The 16,115-nt window shown below is 53.0% G+C and overlaps 2 protein-coding genes across 2 annotated transcripts; both read right to left on the bottom strand.

Annotated features, from left to right (window-relative positions):
- Positions 1-4,651: 4,651 nt before the first annotated feature.
- C23H6orf15 (chromosome 23 C6orf15 homolog) lies at positions 4,652-6,384 on the bottom strand. Its single transcript, XM_002697351.6, has 2 exons — positions 5,712-6,384; positions 4,652-5,472 (listed from the first exon to the last, which is right to left on the bottom strand). The coding sequence occupies exons 1-2, from the start codon at positions 5,776-5,778 to the stop codon at positions 4,652-4,654; spliced, it is 888 nt and encodes a 295-aa protein (XP_002697397.1). The 5' UTR covers positions 5,779-6,384.
- Positions 6,385-9,362: 2,978 nt separating this feature from the next.
- Positions 9,363-13,580, bottom strand: CDSN (corneodesmosin). Its single transcript, NM_001077950.1, is given in 2 exon segments — positions 9,363-11,426; positions 13,491-13,580. Coding segments are annotated over 2 exon segments (1,680 nt in total). The 5' UTR covers positions 13,576-13,580; the 3' UTR covers positions 9,363-9,831.
- Positions 13,581-16,115: the final 2,535 nt, after the last annotated feature.

Here is a 16,115-nt window from a genome sequence, read left to right as displayed (position 1 = left end):
TGGAGGAGACAAGGCCTGTGTGTAAGAGGCTGATCAGGAGATGGCCGGAACAACCCAGGCCAGAGGCCATGAGGATCCCCCTGTGAGAAAGAAGGGCACAAACAGGAAACAAATTTAATAATTAAACAAAAGCCCCTCCCTGTGCATGAAACGTGTACTGTGCCAGGCCCTGAGGAGGCATCTGAGGAGTCATTTCCTCTCCAGGTGACTTGTCCAGCTGGAGTCAGCAGCCCACAAATCTGAAGCCCTTTTCTGCATCCATTTTTCATATGACTGAAGCTTCTCCATTTTCAAAATCTCCCCCTTGGCTCATTCATATTTACTCTCCATCAGTCCCATCTCCACTCAGAGAAATCCTTTTTTTTTTCCTAGAGGTTAGAGTGAGTTGTGGGTTTTTTAATATTTATTTATTTGGCTGAAACTTGTCTTAGTTGCAGCACACTGGATCTGCAATCTTGGCTGTGGCCTGCAGGATCTTTAGCAGCATACAAACTCTTAGTTGTGGCACGTGGTATCTAGATCCCCGACAAGGGATCAAACCCCGGCCCTCTGGATTGGGAGCCTGGAGTCTTAGCCACTGGACCACCGGGGAAGTCCCTGTACAGACCTCCTTGACCAGGATATTCTGTGAGTGGACAGAACTAGAAACCCTGGCATGTGGCCAGTCTTCCCGAGGGCTGGTGTGCTCACTGTCAGGTGTGACAATCTGGGTTCATAAGAGTGTCTTCTGGATGTGTTCACCAGTTTCCTGACAGCAAAAGGGGAAAGCCAACCTAGAAAGGGGTAGAGGGAGTTCCCAGGGGGTCCAGTGCTTAGGACTCAGCACTTTCACTGCCAAGGGCGCAGATTCAATCCCTGGTCGGGGAACTAAGATCCTGGAAGTACCCAAAAAATGGAAAGGAAGGAAGGGAGGTAGGAAGAAAGAAATAAAGAGGTATAAGTAAGCAATATGGGACATCTTTCCAGTGGAATGAGAGGAACACAGGAGACATTTGGTCTTGAGGGAGAGAGAAAACTACTAGCCTGGCTGCTGGTCTTCAGATGACATGAAAGTGGGTGAAGATAAACTTGTCGAAGGAAGGATTCCAGGTGGTGATTAAGCCATGGGAGCTGGAGAATCCCGCTTTCACCTGCTCTGTGCAGTTTGCCCGCCTTTGCTTGCTATTTCCAAATGGTACCATACCTAAGTTTCCCCGTCACTGGCTGTGACCTTTGGTAAATTACCTAACCTTCCTGAGCCTCAGTTTCTTCTCCTGTAAAATATAAATAATCAGAGTAAGTGCATCCTAGAATTGTTGTGAGAAGTAAGATGACCCTGTAACAGGTTTTGTTCATGGTATATATGTGATAAATCAATGCCATTATTACGACCACCAGAAAGTGCATAAGTGAAAAACATCTAAGAGAACAGTTCAAGGAATGAACTAGTTCAAGTAGAAGCCAACTCTCCTTTCTTGATCTTGGGATAATTCTCTTGGGTGTAATTCCCAGGGGGAAGCATCACACCACACCCAACAATCAATTGTGATGTCAACTATAGATACTGCCTTCTCTGTGATGCCAGCAGGACCTCCTGAACTGAGACAACATCTTGCATTCTAATCTTCACAAATGCTCCATTTTCCAGTCTCTAATATACTTTATTATTATCTTAAACTTCATAACAACCTTGTGAAGTAGATTGGACATCTGCTTTCATCCCATTTTACAGATGAGCAAACCAAGGTCTGCAGAGGCAAGTGATCAGCTAAACTGACACAGCTGAGAGAGCTGTCCAGGCACATGGAAGGGGAACCTCATCTTCCAGCTTCCAGACAAGCACACTCTACTATGGGACCTTCCCTCCTGGGGCAGAAGAAATGACTTTACTCCAGGCACCACTTCCACCAGTTAACCACTAATAGAAGCATAATGGAACTTGCCTGGTGGTCCAGTGGTTAAGACTCTGCCTTGTAATTCAGGGAAGTAAAGCTCTGACAAACCTAGACAGCATATTAAAAAGCAGAGACATCACTTTCCTGACAAAAATCCATATAGTCAAAGCTATGGTTTTTCTAGTAGGCATGTATGTGTATAAGAGTTGGACCATAAAGAAGACTGAGTGCCGAAGAATTGATGCTTTTGAACTGTGATGCTGGAGAAGACTCTTGAGAGTCCCTTGGACTATAAGGAGATCAAACCAGTCAATCCTAAAGGAAATCAACCCTGAATATTCACTGGAAGGACTGATGCTGAAGCTGAAACTTCAATACTTTGGCTACCTGACGCAAAGAACTGATTCATTGGAAAAGACCCTGATGCTGGGAAAGATTGAAGGCAGGAGGAGAAGGGGATGACAGAGGATGAGATGGTTGAATGGCCTCACCGACTCAATGGACTTGAGTTTGAGCAAACTCTGGGAAATGGGGAAGGACAGGGAAACCTGGGGTGCTGCAGTCCACAGGGTCGCAAAGAGCCAGACACGATTCAACAACTGAGCAACAACAAGAAGCATACAAATCAGTACATGAGCAGCATCTCTCACTGCAAACCTCAGGACATTTATTATATCACAGATTGCTGGCCAATCCCACTATTTTAAATAGCAACAAACTTAAAGCAAAGACCAGTCCAACAAAGCTGACCACAGCTACCCAGGACCCTCCATCAGCACCGAGTAGTGGACAAAGTCCACTTCCTCGGCTCTATGTTACCCTGTCAGCCTTGGCTCACTTCCCTATCTGGGCGTCAGTATCTCCACCTGTATAATGGGCCAGCAGTGCCAAACCAGTGGAATTGTTTTGGGGATTAGCTGGAGGGTATTGTGAAAGCATCTCATCCGGAGTCTGGCACATAGCAGGTACTCAATAAAAATTAGATGGGTTTTTGTTAATTGCATATTATACCTGAACACTCCCTGGACAGATAGTAAGAAATATTTGGTTTGAGTCACTGACTCTGTCACATGCTAGCTGTGTCACCTTGTGTAAATTGCTTAATCTCTCTGAGCCTCAGTTGCTTTATCTTGCTTACAACACCTTCCTCAGAGTTGTTAATGAAGGTTAAAGAATGGAATGTACAGGGCATTCCAGACTGAGAAGGGCTTTGTTGGGGAGATGTCAGTGAGGCTCTGGGAAGGGCACGGTAGCAGTCCAGATGCTACTGGACGGGTAGCATCTAGGAGTCTGCCTGCAGGCTTGTGGCTCAGGAATAAAGTGGAAGAAGAGAAAAAACAGGAGTCGGAGAGACTGTTGACTCAGTGTTTGCTGAGCGCTGACCTCGGTCCAGACGCTGTCCATGGTGCTGGCAGTTCCTCGGTGAACCAAACAAAGCCCCTTTCTGGCCGAGCTTGTGGGAACAGAGGAGGGGAGTGCTGACACAGAGTTTAAAAATCCCTAACAGTCCAGTGGTTAAGACTCTGTGCTTCCAATGCAAGGGGTGTGGAATCAATCTCTTATTGGGGAACTAAGGTCAGTCAAGCCATGGTGTAACCAAAAAAATAAAGAAAAGTGCAAATAGAAGTGGCTTAGAAGGAGGCAGCCAGAGGGAGGGACAGAGAGAAATGAGACCAAGCCCGAGAGAATGAACTTGGGCTTGTGGAAATGACAGGTGCTTAAATCAGAACCAGAATCGCCTGCCCCAGCACTGGGAGAAACTGAGAGTCCAGGGTGGGGAAAGGATTGAGGGAAGAGGTTGACGTGATAGAGGGTCGTGTGGTTAGTGATGGGAAGACATGGGTGGACACCAGGGATTGCAGCTTCTAGAAATCTCATCACCCCCACCAACTTCTGTTAACTTCCTTCTGCACTTTCTTAGAGTGAGCCTTCATCACCGCACTCCAACTCCTGTACAAGGATGCAGAGCTCCTGGGAAAACCAGAGGGAGGGCAGTGTGACCAAAAGAAGAAGCCATGTCATCACGTGGGGATAAAAGCATCAAACGCAGCCACAGGCGGGATTGTTGGCTCCATGTTTCTCTGTTCCTGTCCCTTCTCCCTTTCTTTCTTCTTCTATAGAGGTCTGCCCTTTGTTCAGCAAATGCCCTAAGCCCGTGATTCTTTGGGGCACAATGTACCAAGTGATGCATGTAAGGGAGGAGATCAGTGCCTCCTTCACTTCCAAGAACCGTGACTTTCTGGGAAGAAAGACAAATGCAGACTAAATGACTTTCTCTGACCCTCTGTGTCTCTGAATGAAAGGGCATTCACTCCCCACTTGGACCTCATCCTTCCCTCCTGCCACAGGTGCCATCCCAGTTAGTCCTGCTGCCCTTCCTCCCCCTTTCAGAGTCCAGGACAGTGGAGCCAGCTCTCCCACCTGGCCCAGGTGAGACCAGGAGGCCCTACCCTCAGACACCTGGGCTTTGATCTCTTGCAAAGGATGGGGATGGGAAGAGAGCATCAGGAGGACCCTGGGGGGACATGGAGATGACTAGAAAATGGGGATGGACAAAACTCCAGTTTTCACCCAGAAACAAAGACACCGAGAAGGAGTGGATTCAGTAAGTGCTGTGTTTTATTGGAGATCAGCGCAGGGAGAGCAGGGAGGCAGTGACAGTGGGGATGATGCTAGAAAACAACTGATAGGGTCTTGATTTAGCTCATGCCACAAGGGGAGGGAGCCGGACTTCCTCCTCTGACTTCTAACTGGGGTTTTCCCCACCTGTCACCCTCCTAACTCCACTGTGACCCAGGGTTTTGAGGACTGGGGAAGCCAGCTGGGATGCTCCAAGAGGAGCCAGGAGGACGGAGAATTCTGGGAGGAAACTGATTAATACCTGGGTATAGAGGAATATTCCCCCAGCTGGTACTTGGGTATTGATGAGTGTTACCCCAGATTCCCACAGGGTATGGCATGGGCCTTGTTCCCCATCCACTGCCAGGACCTCCACCTCCCCAGGATGTACTGGGATTCAGGGTCCCCCAGGGGTGACCAGGCAGAAGTGGCCGTCTTATTCTGTTGATGAGAGCCCAGAGTGGGGATCGGGCAAGGATGTCTCCCAGGGAGCCCAGCACATTAGGACGGAATGGCCGTCTAGACTCAGAGTCCCGGTGGAAGAGTGAGGACTCAGGTGAGGGGTCTCCGGGGTGTGCAGAGGGCCCTGCAGGCCAAGGCCTGCTGCCCACGGGGAGGGCAGCCACCCTAGAAAGGTAAGACAGTTCTCCGGGCAGCACTTCCCCGACGTGGTCCTCGACCGCAGCTGCCAGCATCGGCCAAGGGTCTTCCGAGGGCCAGGAGTCCATGGAGAGCAGCCCTCCAGAGCGGGGCCACCCCTGCACTCCAGGACCTCCTACAGGTTGAGAGCCATGCGGTGGAGAAGGATTGGGCTTCAGAGCAGCCCTGGCCAAATCATTAGGCCCAGGGGCTGGTTTGGGCTGAGGATGCTCGGCATTGGAGGGGCCGGTCAAGGGAGATGGTCCCAGCAGAGGCAAGCTGATCCCCAAGTCTCGAGGAACTTTCTCCTCCATCACACCGATGCTCCGGGCAAGGAGGCCTGGGGGAGGGGGAAGGGGAAGAGGAGGCAGCCAGTGGACCAGATGTTTGGTCCCAATGCCCTCTCCTCCCTGATTCCCTGAGCCCCTTTGTTTCAAGTCCCTTCACTTTCCCTGAGCCAGCTCTTACCTCCTCAGGGACCCAAGTGTACAGCCTCCCACCTTTACCCCTTCCCTCAATCCCAGCTCCCCTGAGGCCCCCTAGTCTGCTCCTGTCCAAGGAGCGGCACAGCCTCTCTACCTGGGAGATGAAGACAGACCAGGAGCAGCCCCAGGGGAGCCCGCTTCCCCACCACGCAGCCCTGCATCTTGCTCTGCGTCTCCCTCAGCCCCTAGACATGCAGCCCTTTATCCTGTCAGTGGGGTGGGGGACACCAAAAACAGGCTGAGCCAGTGGTTATGGAGACAATAAATCCCCACATTCCACCCTCATTTCTAATTCATTCTGTGGCAACAGGTGCCACTTGAAAGACCCAGGGAAGCTAGGTGTTCCCACCCTGCTCTTTTCCTCAAGCTCCCCACCCCTTCCAAATCCAGGTGTTCTGGCTTGCGGCTCATCGCTGGTTGCCAGCCCTACTCTTCCTGGTTCCCTATGCCAAGCACATGAGGACCTTCACCCTTGGGGTCTCCATCTCTTCACTTCTTAGCAATAGAAACACTTGATTCTCTTTCTGTTTGGGATCCAGATTATGCCTTCCAGCACTTTCTCATGTATCCCCAAAGCTCCATCATCGTGACCTCGAACTGCAGGAGCTTCTGCGGTACAGAAGTGGCCCCCATCTGAGGGGCTGCTCCTAGATAAGACCCTGTGTCTTGGGAAATAGACCTGGTTCCCATCCTTAAAAGATGGTGGTATATTGGTTTCCTATGGCTACTATAACAAGTAACCACAAACTGAATGTCTTACAACACAAATTTACTATCTTACAATTGTGAAGATCAGAAGTCCAGATAGAGCCTTTCTGGAGGCCCCCAGGGGAGAATCCATTTCCCTGCATCTTCCAGCTCCTAGAGGCCACCCGGGCTCCTTGGCTCGTGGTCCACTTCCTCCATGTTCAAAGCCAGGAGTAGCAGGATCGTCTCATACTGCGTCAGTCTGACCTCCTCTTCTTCCCTCTTTAAAAATCCTTATGATTACATCGGGCCCACCCAAGTAATCCCAGATAATCTTCCTATTTTAAGGTCATCTGACTAACAACCTTAATTCCACCTGCAAACAATTTCCCTTTGCTATGTAACCTCACATACTCTAGTTTTCAGGCATCAGGACATGGACATCTTAGATGATGGGGAGGGCACCATTCTGCCTACCTCAGATGGTCAAATATGTCCACAGAATACAAGAGATACAGTGAGAAAGAGACAGCAAGAGAACAGATATTTCCCGCTAAGCAGGAGGAGGGCATTGATATGCTCTTGTCAAGTAACCAGGAGTTGATCATTGTTAAGGCTGAGTGATGAGAATACAGGGGTTCATTAACTATTTTGTCTACTCTTAAAGCTGCTTGATATTTTTACAATAAAAAGTGTCTAAATGCCTTTGTTACTCTATTGCTTGCTTCCAGGACACACCCAGACTAGGCTTCCCTTGTTGCAGGAAGTCTAAATATTAGCTGCTAGACTTTACCATTTCGCGACCCCATCGACTACAGCCCACCAGGCTCCTCTGTCCATGGGATTTTCCAGGCAAGAGTACTGGAGTGGGGTGCCATTGCCTTCTCCAAAATATTAACTGCTAGACTTTACCATTTCATCCTCATCCCCAGGCCCTGCTGGCTGACTCCTGGAAGAACTTCTTTCCAGATCTGGTCGGTGGACAGCATTGTAAGTCAACTATTTGTTGTTGTTTAGCCACTAAATAGTGTCTGACTCTGTGACCCCATGGACTGTAGCCCATCAGGCTCCTCTGTCCACGGAATTCTCCAGAGAAGAATACTGGAGTGGGTTGCCACTTCCTTCTCCAGGGTATCTTTCTGATCTTCCAGGCATTGAACTTGAGGCTCCTGCCTTTTCAGAAGGATTCTTTACCACTGAGCCACCAGGGAAGCCCCAAACCTGAATAGCCTAATGTAAATATTAATAATGCTTAATTTTTTTAAACTAGGAACTATACTCCAATAAAAATTAAAAAAAAAAAGAAAAGATGCAGATCTGGCCAGTGGGTACAGGACAGTAGCCTTTTGGGGGTGACATCCATCAGTTTTACAAAACGTTTTGACCTGGATCACACCAGAAACCAGAGGTCCAGGTCAGAGGCTGCAGCCCTCCCACAGTGGCGGTCAAGGGTCTTGACTCCTGTCGTCCGCTGCAGTCCAGGTAATAGTAACCAAGGGCAACTCCACAGTGCTAACACAGACAGGACTATTCTGGAGCCGTCCTCTGTCTTCAGTCAAGCCTGCAGGTTGACTCACTGCTCCAGGTCATTTCTAATCAATATAACATATTTCTGCTGGTTCAGGAATCTCAACAACAGTCCTAAATTTGGGGCCAGCTAACACCATCCCCAACTCAATGGACATGAGTTTGAGTAAACTCCAGGAGTTGGTGATGGACAGGGAGGCCTGGTGTGCTGCAATCCATGGGGTCACAAAGAGTCGGACATGACTGAGCGACTGAACTGAACTGAATACCATCCCAACAGGAGAGAATGAAGTGGCTCCTAGGGCAGGGGTCAGTTCCTTTGCAGCCAAGCAGAGGCTCTGGGAGGTGCCCTGTGCTTCAGGTTGAGGCCCTTCCTGTAGGGATAAGCACAGTTCACTGTCCCCTCCTTGGGGTGTGAGAGCTGCCTCGGCCTTGGCGTCTCCCCTGCTGTCTCCAGGACATAGTCACGTGGCCCTCGGTACATTCTCCACAATCTTGGTGTTCTCTGGGGGAGGCCACCTCTCCTTCCCACTGTAGCGCTTCCCTCTCACCTCTCCAGCTCTCACTGTAGACCCACAGCAGAGGCAGCAAGAGAGTGCAGGCAGAAAGGACACTGCTGGCCGTGTTCTACCCCGGCTGGGGCCTGTCACCGTAGGCCAGTGAGTCACCGTGCTGGGCTGCACACCCTGCGTGCTGCCGCACTCTCCGTCTTTTACTCTCTCCACCCACAGCTCCCAAAACAGCACCCGCCTGGGCTCCTACTCAGTCCCCAGGAATCTGGTCTGGGCTGTTGTGTTCCAGCCTTCCCAAGGCTCCAGGTGTCCCAGAAACCCAGGAAATCGATGCTCAGGACACCCAGAGAGGATGGCGTCTGAAAGATGAGGCCAACTAAAGGTAGAGGAGAAGGAGCCGGGTGTGGGGCGGGGAGGGAATCATTAGGGCTCTTCGTAAGGAGAGGGGAGGACCCCCGGGTGAATGGGCAGTGGAGAGAATGAATTTCCTGGGGAGTTCGAGAGAAGAGACATGGGAGGAAAGAGCTGGGAGACCAAGGTTGCTTGACCTCCTGCTTTCGGTTCAATAAATATTTATTGTTTTCCTCCTTTGTGGGAGGAGATGTAAGATGTAAGAAATACCAGGGCCAATTTACAAATGAAAGTGGGGGACACAGGACCTTTAGAGGCAGAGGAGAGCATCACCCAGGTCCTAAGAGGAAACCCTGGACACCAAGAAGGCGAAGAGTCTAATCTAGTTCTCACAGTTTATTGAAACATCTGTGCTGGACCCAGTGAGAGCAGGGAGGCTGTCCCAGTCTCCGCAGAGAGCCTGGTATCTCCCCAACGCAGGGTGCGAAGCATCTGAGTGCTGGACTGAGATGGAGTCTGAGAGACAAGGAGGAGTGTTTGGGAACTCACAAAGGGCGTGGTGAGCTCTATAATGGAGGGCGGGAGTGGAACTGGGAGTGTGAGAACCCAATAGCATATCTCGCTGGTTGACCAGATGGTGGAATGAGATCAGTGAAAAATGGTCATTGTTTTCAAATAATCGTTTGGTTTGTGCTTTATTTGGCAAAGCTGGGATGAGGGTGGGGAGGGGATGACTTGTCCAGGCATCACAGTTACTCTAGGAGATTTCGGGGGGTTCCCAGTTAAGAATCTGAATGGGTAGGGGTAGCCAGTAGACTATACCATCTCAAAGAAATGGCAGAGGAAATTCTGGGGAATGGGAATCTGGCAGGGGGTGGGGCCCTGCAGTAGAAGGAGAGAGAATGAGGAAAGGGATTTGGAGCCTACAGTTTGGGGAGGTGAAAAAAGAAGAGGTGATAAGGGAGAGTCCACCACTCTGGGGTGATGGGGGAAGTAGGGGCAGCTCTTTTGGGAGGGAGGAGGGAAATTGAGCTACCCCATGCCTGGACTACCCCTGAACTTCTCCCACTTGAGAGATGGAATGTGTGTGTGTGTGTGTGTGTGTGTGCCTGCACACGCGTGGAGGCAAAATCTGCTTTAAGAACTGTTAGGTAGATCTCCCTGGGGTAGGAAAACTTCAGGGTCAGCTAGCTGGGGCCCCAGAGGCTTCACCTGGGCTAGGATGTCCCGGATGGAGCGACAAGGGGTCTTTCCAGAGTTGCCGGGACCACAGGGCTTGGCACCAGCTGAGGGGTCAGGTTGGGGAGAGCCATTTGGACCCCCACTCAGTGTCGAGGAGGAAACAGAAATACAAGGGTGACCAGGAGCGCTGGACTTGCTGCCACAGGGCTGAAGGATGATTTTGCCACCAGATAGGGAGCTAGAGCTGCCGCTGAGGGAGCCAGTGCCTGGTGGGGAGCAGGGCCCCTGAGAAACACCACCACAGGGATGGAAAGATGAACTAGAACTGCTGGAAATGCTGGAACTGCTGGAGACTCCAGAGCTGGAGAGGGAGCAGGGCCCCTTAGAGCCCGAGGAGCCGACCACACAGGGCTGGACCCCACCAGAGCCCACTGGCTGGAACACCACAGTCGAGGAAGCTCCGGATTGGTAGATATTGGAGCTAGAAGAGCTGTGGCTGGGGATGATGGGGTTGCCAGAGAAGTACTTGCCCTCAGAGATGGGGGGCCCAGCAGCAAAGGAGGGCACCCCTGGAGAGCCTTTGATGGGGCCCTCTTTGGTGAAGTAGCCCACCGGGTAGATTTTGCCCCCACTGTAGGTCATGCCTGGGACCAGATAGCTGTTGGAGGAGCCACCCACCACCTCGTAGCTGCCATATTGGTCCACAGAGGTGATGGGGGGGCAGGGCTTTCCTGGAGGGCCTCCGTTGAGGCAGGGGACCCTTTGACCCACTCCGGGGCCACCAGGGCCACCAGAGCCATGCTGCTCAACCACCACCACTACTGGCCTCTGACCCCCAGACACAGAGTGGGAGCTGGAGATGTAGGGGCCAGAGTGTGAGACGATGGGCCCCCCGCTGCAGGGAGAGTCAGGGATGTCGGGACCACAGGGCCGCAGCTTGGAGCTGACCTTCTGGCCCCCACTGCTGGACAACCAGGAGGTTTGGGAACCAGAAGAGCTCAAGCCTCCTCCTGACGGGGAGCTGATGCTTCCTGACGGGAGGGAGCTCGATGCACCTTGTAGAGAAGAGCCTGATCCAGAGGAGTAGCTTATCTGGGAATACCCTGTTCCTGGCTTAAATAACGAAGATCCAGAAGAACCACCATGGGCAACAATGGATCCGGTGGAGCCACTGCCGGAGGCACTGCTGGAGACACCACTGGAGCTGCCACTGTAACCACCACTGGGGCGACCACTCAAGCCACTGGAAACACCACTGGAGCCACTGGAGCTGCCACTGGGGCCACTGGAAACATTGGAGCCACTGGAGCTGCCACTGGAACCACCACTGGGGTGACCACTCAAGCCACTGGAAACACCACTGGAACTGCTGGAACTGCCACTGGAGCCACTGGAGCTTCCACTGGAACCACCACCAGAGCTGCCACTGGAACCACCACTGGAGCTGCTGGAGCCCCCCTTCCCCAGGAGACAGGGGTCATTGGGGGAGGTAATACGTGTGGGGTCCTTGCAGGGGTCTAAGAAGGTCCCGATGCTCTTGGCCAAGGTCCCTGGTGAGGAAAGCAGTGGTTAGTAAGGGCCAGAGAGACTGGGCTTTCTCCCTCCCCTCCCAGGCCCACCTCGGGCATCTGACACTCTGATCTCTCCCAAGAGGAGCCCAGGGAGAGAGTCTGGGGTGGAAAAGGTAGAGAGAAGTGGCTTTCACAGCTGAAGAAAAATGAGATGGCAGCTTATTCTGGGAGAAGAGGCAGGAGGGAAGCCGGAGATCAAGCAGAGAAAAAGAATATGAGACTCCAAAACGGGAGGCCTCAGAGGAAGATGAGAGGGAATGAAGAAGTGGCAGGAGCGAATAGGTCTAAGAAACAGAACACCAGAGAGACAGAGAGTAGGGCAGAGTGAGTCTCTGAGAGGTGGGAGAGATCTCGGGACCAAACAGAAGGAGAAGAAAGACAGATGACGGAGGACTGAGAAGCGAGGGGAAATAGCCAAAGGGACGCTGAGGAACAGGGGAAACAGGGGAAAGGAAGCAGGGAAACAGGGAAAGGAAACAGGAAAACGGGGAAAGAGGAACAGGAGAAAGGCAGAGGACTGCAGTAAAGGGCAGGACACGCGGGGACCATGGTTCGGTCACCCGCTTCCCTCAAAAGGCCAGGCTCAGGTGCAGGATAGAAACCCTGCTTCCCACCTCAGTATGTCATGCCAGCAAGCCTGGGCGGGGGCCAGGACACGGGGCCACATGCTGTTGCTTCAGAATCTGCTAGTACCCCCGCAGCAACAGGACACTGCACCCGAGCCCAGGCCAGGGACATGGAACTAAACCCTCCCCAGGCCTCTGACCTCCATCAGTACCGCGGGCCTGCCTGCCCCCAGACCCACATCCGACTGTCTTTCCGGAACTGACCCTTTGTTCCTCACCCCCGCTTACCCTCCCCGCATCCTTCATCTGCTCCCCTCCTCGACCCCCTCCAGTCCCAAGAGCCATGTGCTTCAGCTTATATATTTGGAGAGGCCAGATTGGCCCTGCCTTCCTCCCAGCGTTACTGTGACCACTGGATGTGATCATCTATTAGAAACTGCTTTACAAAAACAGACAGCGTTATCCATGATTTATTTACTCCTCCCTCAACCTCCATGATTTATTACTCCCCCTTCAACCCCCACCAAAAACCAGATCTCCACAATTTGTGCAGTCCCCATTCTCTCCTAAAAAAGAAATTCAACACATCCACCTTCACACCAACCCCCAGCTCTGCCCACAGCCCCCTCCACTCCACTGCACCAATCAGCCAGCACCCCACTATCCTCCCCTGCTCCCCCATGCCACACAGCTGTGGTCACCCAGTAGAGACCCCAGAGTCACCCAGCCTGGGGTTTGGAGCCCAGCTTAACTGCCTTCTAATTTGTAATCTTGAGCCAGTTTCCTCAGCTCTCCAAGCTCTGTGTCCTCCTTTGCAGAGTGGGAATAACAAATCTCTCACACAGTTCTACTGATTAAAAAAGCTAATGTACTTAAAGTGCTAGTACATGCAACTTCCCTCTCAGTCCACTGGTTAAGACTGCTGTGCTCCCAACGCAGGGGGCACGGGTTTGATCCCTGGTCAGGGAATTAGGATCCCACAGGCCTCGCAGCATGGTTAAAAAATTAAAAATAAATATAGTGCTAATAGTTTCTGGCATATAAAAGGGCCTCTATGAATGGTAGCAATTATGACTACTAAATATCCAATCTTCATCTTCTAGCACCCCAATAATAATATAATTACAACAATATCCATCAACATATAACCGTCTAGAATTTCCACAGCAGTGTCACATGCATTACTTAATTAGAGACTCAGAGAAACTAGAGCGAGGTGTTAACATTAAGCTCATTTTTTAACTTTCGGAAAAGGAGGCTCAGAAAGTTTAAGTAGCTTGCCTGAGGTGCCAAGGCAGTGAGGAGCAGCCTCTAGACTCAAGCCTCAGGTTCCAGAGCCCCAGCCCTCCCCCAAATCTCCCCTCTCTGAGTCCTCTCCTGGACTCTCATCCCTCCAGCCTTCCCTGACCGGTTGTCTGCGTGCCTGAATCTCCCTCCTCTCCCCACTCTCCCCACTCCCAGGGCCCCAACCTCCTACCTTGCAGGAGGAGACCAGCCAGCAGCAAAGCCAGCACCCCTCGCCCTCCCACACACCCTATCTGGGATGCTCGTGAAGAGCCCATCTTGGACCGCGTGGCCTCCTGACTGACAGCAGCTCCTGGACACCCGGGGCCTTTATGCCAGGGCAGGACATTCTCAGGACAGGAGTCACTGTGGGGAGGGCAGGAGGGGCGGAGGGGTAAGTGCCTGGGGGAAGTTGGTGTGGCCGGGAGGAGCTGAAGCAATCAGTTTGAGCATCTGCCTACTCAGCAGCAGGGCCGGCTGCAGTGTGTGGAGTGTGCCGTGGCCGAGGGGCCAGCTGGCCGGCCGGCTCCGGCTCCTCGTTGCCTAACCTGGAACCAAGGCGCTCTGCCCCAGCGGCCGCCCACTCTGGGGCAGCCACTCTCACCACGGGGCCCAGTCACCTGGCTCCCTCACTCTCCTGCCTTCCCCAGTATTGGCGTGTCTGACACCCCGTCCTCTCTCCACGCACAGATGTGGGCATTTCAACTTGCCCTCAGGTACCGGCTGCAGCCCCTGCCCCACCTGGGATCCCACCCACAGCTCCTGGATCCGGCTCTTTCCTGGGGACCCATCACTTAGCTTCCAGTCTCCTCCTCCCTCCCCACCTCCTGCTGTCACAGCCCAGGTCCCATGCCTGCCACACTCCTATTCTGTGTTCCAGCAGTGAGTGGGCCTTCGAAGTCTGCACTCCAAAACCAGCCCCCTGATCTCTCCCTTCTGGGGGGCTCCAGGGACAGCATGTGGGCGCTGGACGCCAGGGCCTCAGTCTGGGGACCGGCCTGGGCTGGGGACCCCTGTCATAGCTGGGCCTCGGTTACTCACAGGCCACTCACAGCCCCTCCTCTAGGGGTGACCCTGACTCCAGTGGGTGAGCAAGAGGCTAATAAGACTAATTGGGAAGGTGGTGGCCCTGCCGCCCATTAACTGGCTGCCCGGCCTGAATGAGCGAACAGGAAGCAGCTGGCTCGGCCTGGGTAGGATCCTGGGTAGGACAAAGAAGGGTCACCGGACTCCCGAGTCCCTGAGGATGAAGGGCAGGCCTGGAGGAGCAGAACTCCAAGGTCTGCTAAGAGGGGGGCGGTCCCTCTCCCCTGTACTCCCCACCCTCTGCTTTTAACCCTGGCCCCACCCCAGCCAATTAATTGCTCACTGGTATTGCCCACAGTATCAGTATCGGAGGGAGGGACCTGGGAGTCCGGTCAGGTTCTCTGCCTCCGTCCCAAGCCCACCCAGCCCTCTCCCTGCACCCCCCCTGGACCCTCAGTCCCACACTACCCGGTCTCCTCACAGAGGCAGCTGTTCCCCTGGAGCCCCGGGCTCCTCTGTCCTTTTCTCTGTCTCCTGCCCTGGTCCCGACCCAGCCCGGCACTGTCTACAGAATCTTCTGCGACCATGGAATTGTTCTGACTCTGTGCTGTCCGAAATGGTAGCTACTCGCCAAGTTGCGGCCACTGAGCATGTGAAATGGGGCTACTATGATTGGAGGGATCGAATCTTTTAAAGATTGATTTACTGTTGGCTACGCTGGGTCTTTGCTGCTGTGTGTGGGCTTTCTCTAGTTGCAGTGCGTGGGCTTCTCATTGCAGTGGTTTCTCTTGTCGCGGAGCACGGGCTCCAGGCACGCAAGCTTCAGTAGCTGCGGCACGTGGACTCAGTAGCTGTGGCTCCCGGGCTCTAGAGCTCTGGCTCAGTAGTTGTGGCACAGGGCTTAGTCGCTCTGCGGCACGTGGGATCTTTGCTGCCCAGGGATGGAACCTGCGTCTTCTGCATTGGCAGGTGGTTCCTTACCACTAAGCTGCCAGAGTGGCCCTGAATTTTTAATCTTAATTTAAATGTAAATAGCTACATGTGCCTAGTAGCTACAGTCGGTTGAATCTAGCCCTTGAGTGTCCGCCAGTACCCAAAATGAGAGTGGAAGGGAGGTGGGCTGTGGGGCTATCGAGACAGCAGTCCCTGAAGAGGGTTGATGCAGTGGGGAGGGAAAAAAAAAAAAAAAAACCCACTGGTTTCAGAATCAGGATGACCTGGGTTCAAGTCCCAGCTAACCTCCCAGCTTTGGGCAACTCACCCAAACTCTCTGAACTTCAGTGTGCCCATCTGCAAAATGGGAGTATTTTAAACAATGCCTGTGTCCTCCACCGGGGGAAGGCAACTAGGCTGGGCTCACCCACAGCCCCAGGTTCTCTCCAGTCCAGCTGACCCCTAGAAGTCTCCTCTCTGCCCCCTTCCCCTCCTACAGGGCAGCAGACATTGCACACAGGGATGCTGTTGAAAATGCTGCTCCTTCCTAGACTCTCAGGCCCCACTGGCTCCAGTTCCAGCGGGCAAGGAGGGAGGGGGCCCTGGGAGCAGAGAGGGGAGCGGCCGAGGGAAGAGGAGCCTCGTGGGTGGCGAGAAGAGGAGGAACAGCGGGCTCTGTGGGTTATCTGTCCTAGTGCAAACAGAGGTGGTGGTGTTTGTCCTGTTTTTCCCTCCTGTGCCTCCTGACCTTGGCGGGGCTAGGGCTGGAGGAGGCACTGTCTCTCTGGGCCTCTCGCCAGATCTCCAGCCACCCACACGACACAGTGGTGTGGCCACATTCCTCCTCCCGACTGCTGTT

Source organism: Bos taurus, chromosome 23 (assembly GCF_002263795.3).
Source record: "Bos taurus isolate L1 Dominette 01449 registration number 42190680 breed Hereford chromosome 23, ARS-UCD2.0, whole genome shotgun sequence".
In the NCBI taxonomy this organism is placed as follows: Eukaryota; Metazoa; Chordata; class Mammalia; order Artiodactyla; family Bovidae; genus Bos; species Bos taurus.
The sequence above is the reverse complement of the archived record's forward strand: the minus strand, read 5'-3'. Positions and strand labels throughout refer to the sequence as shown.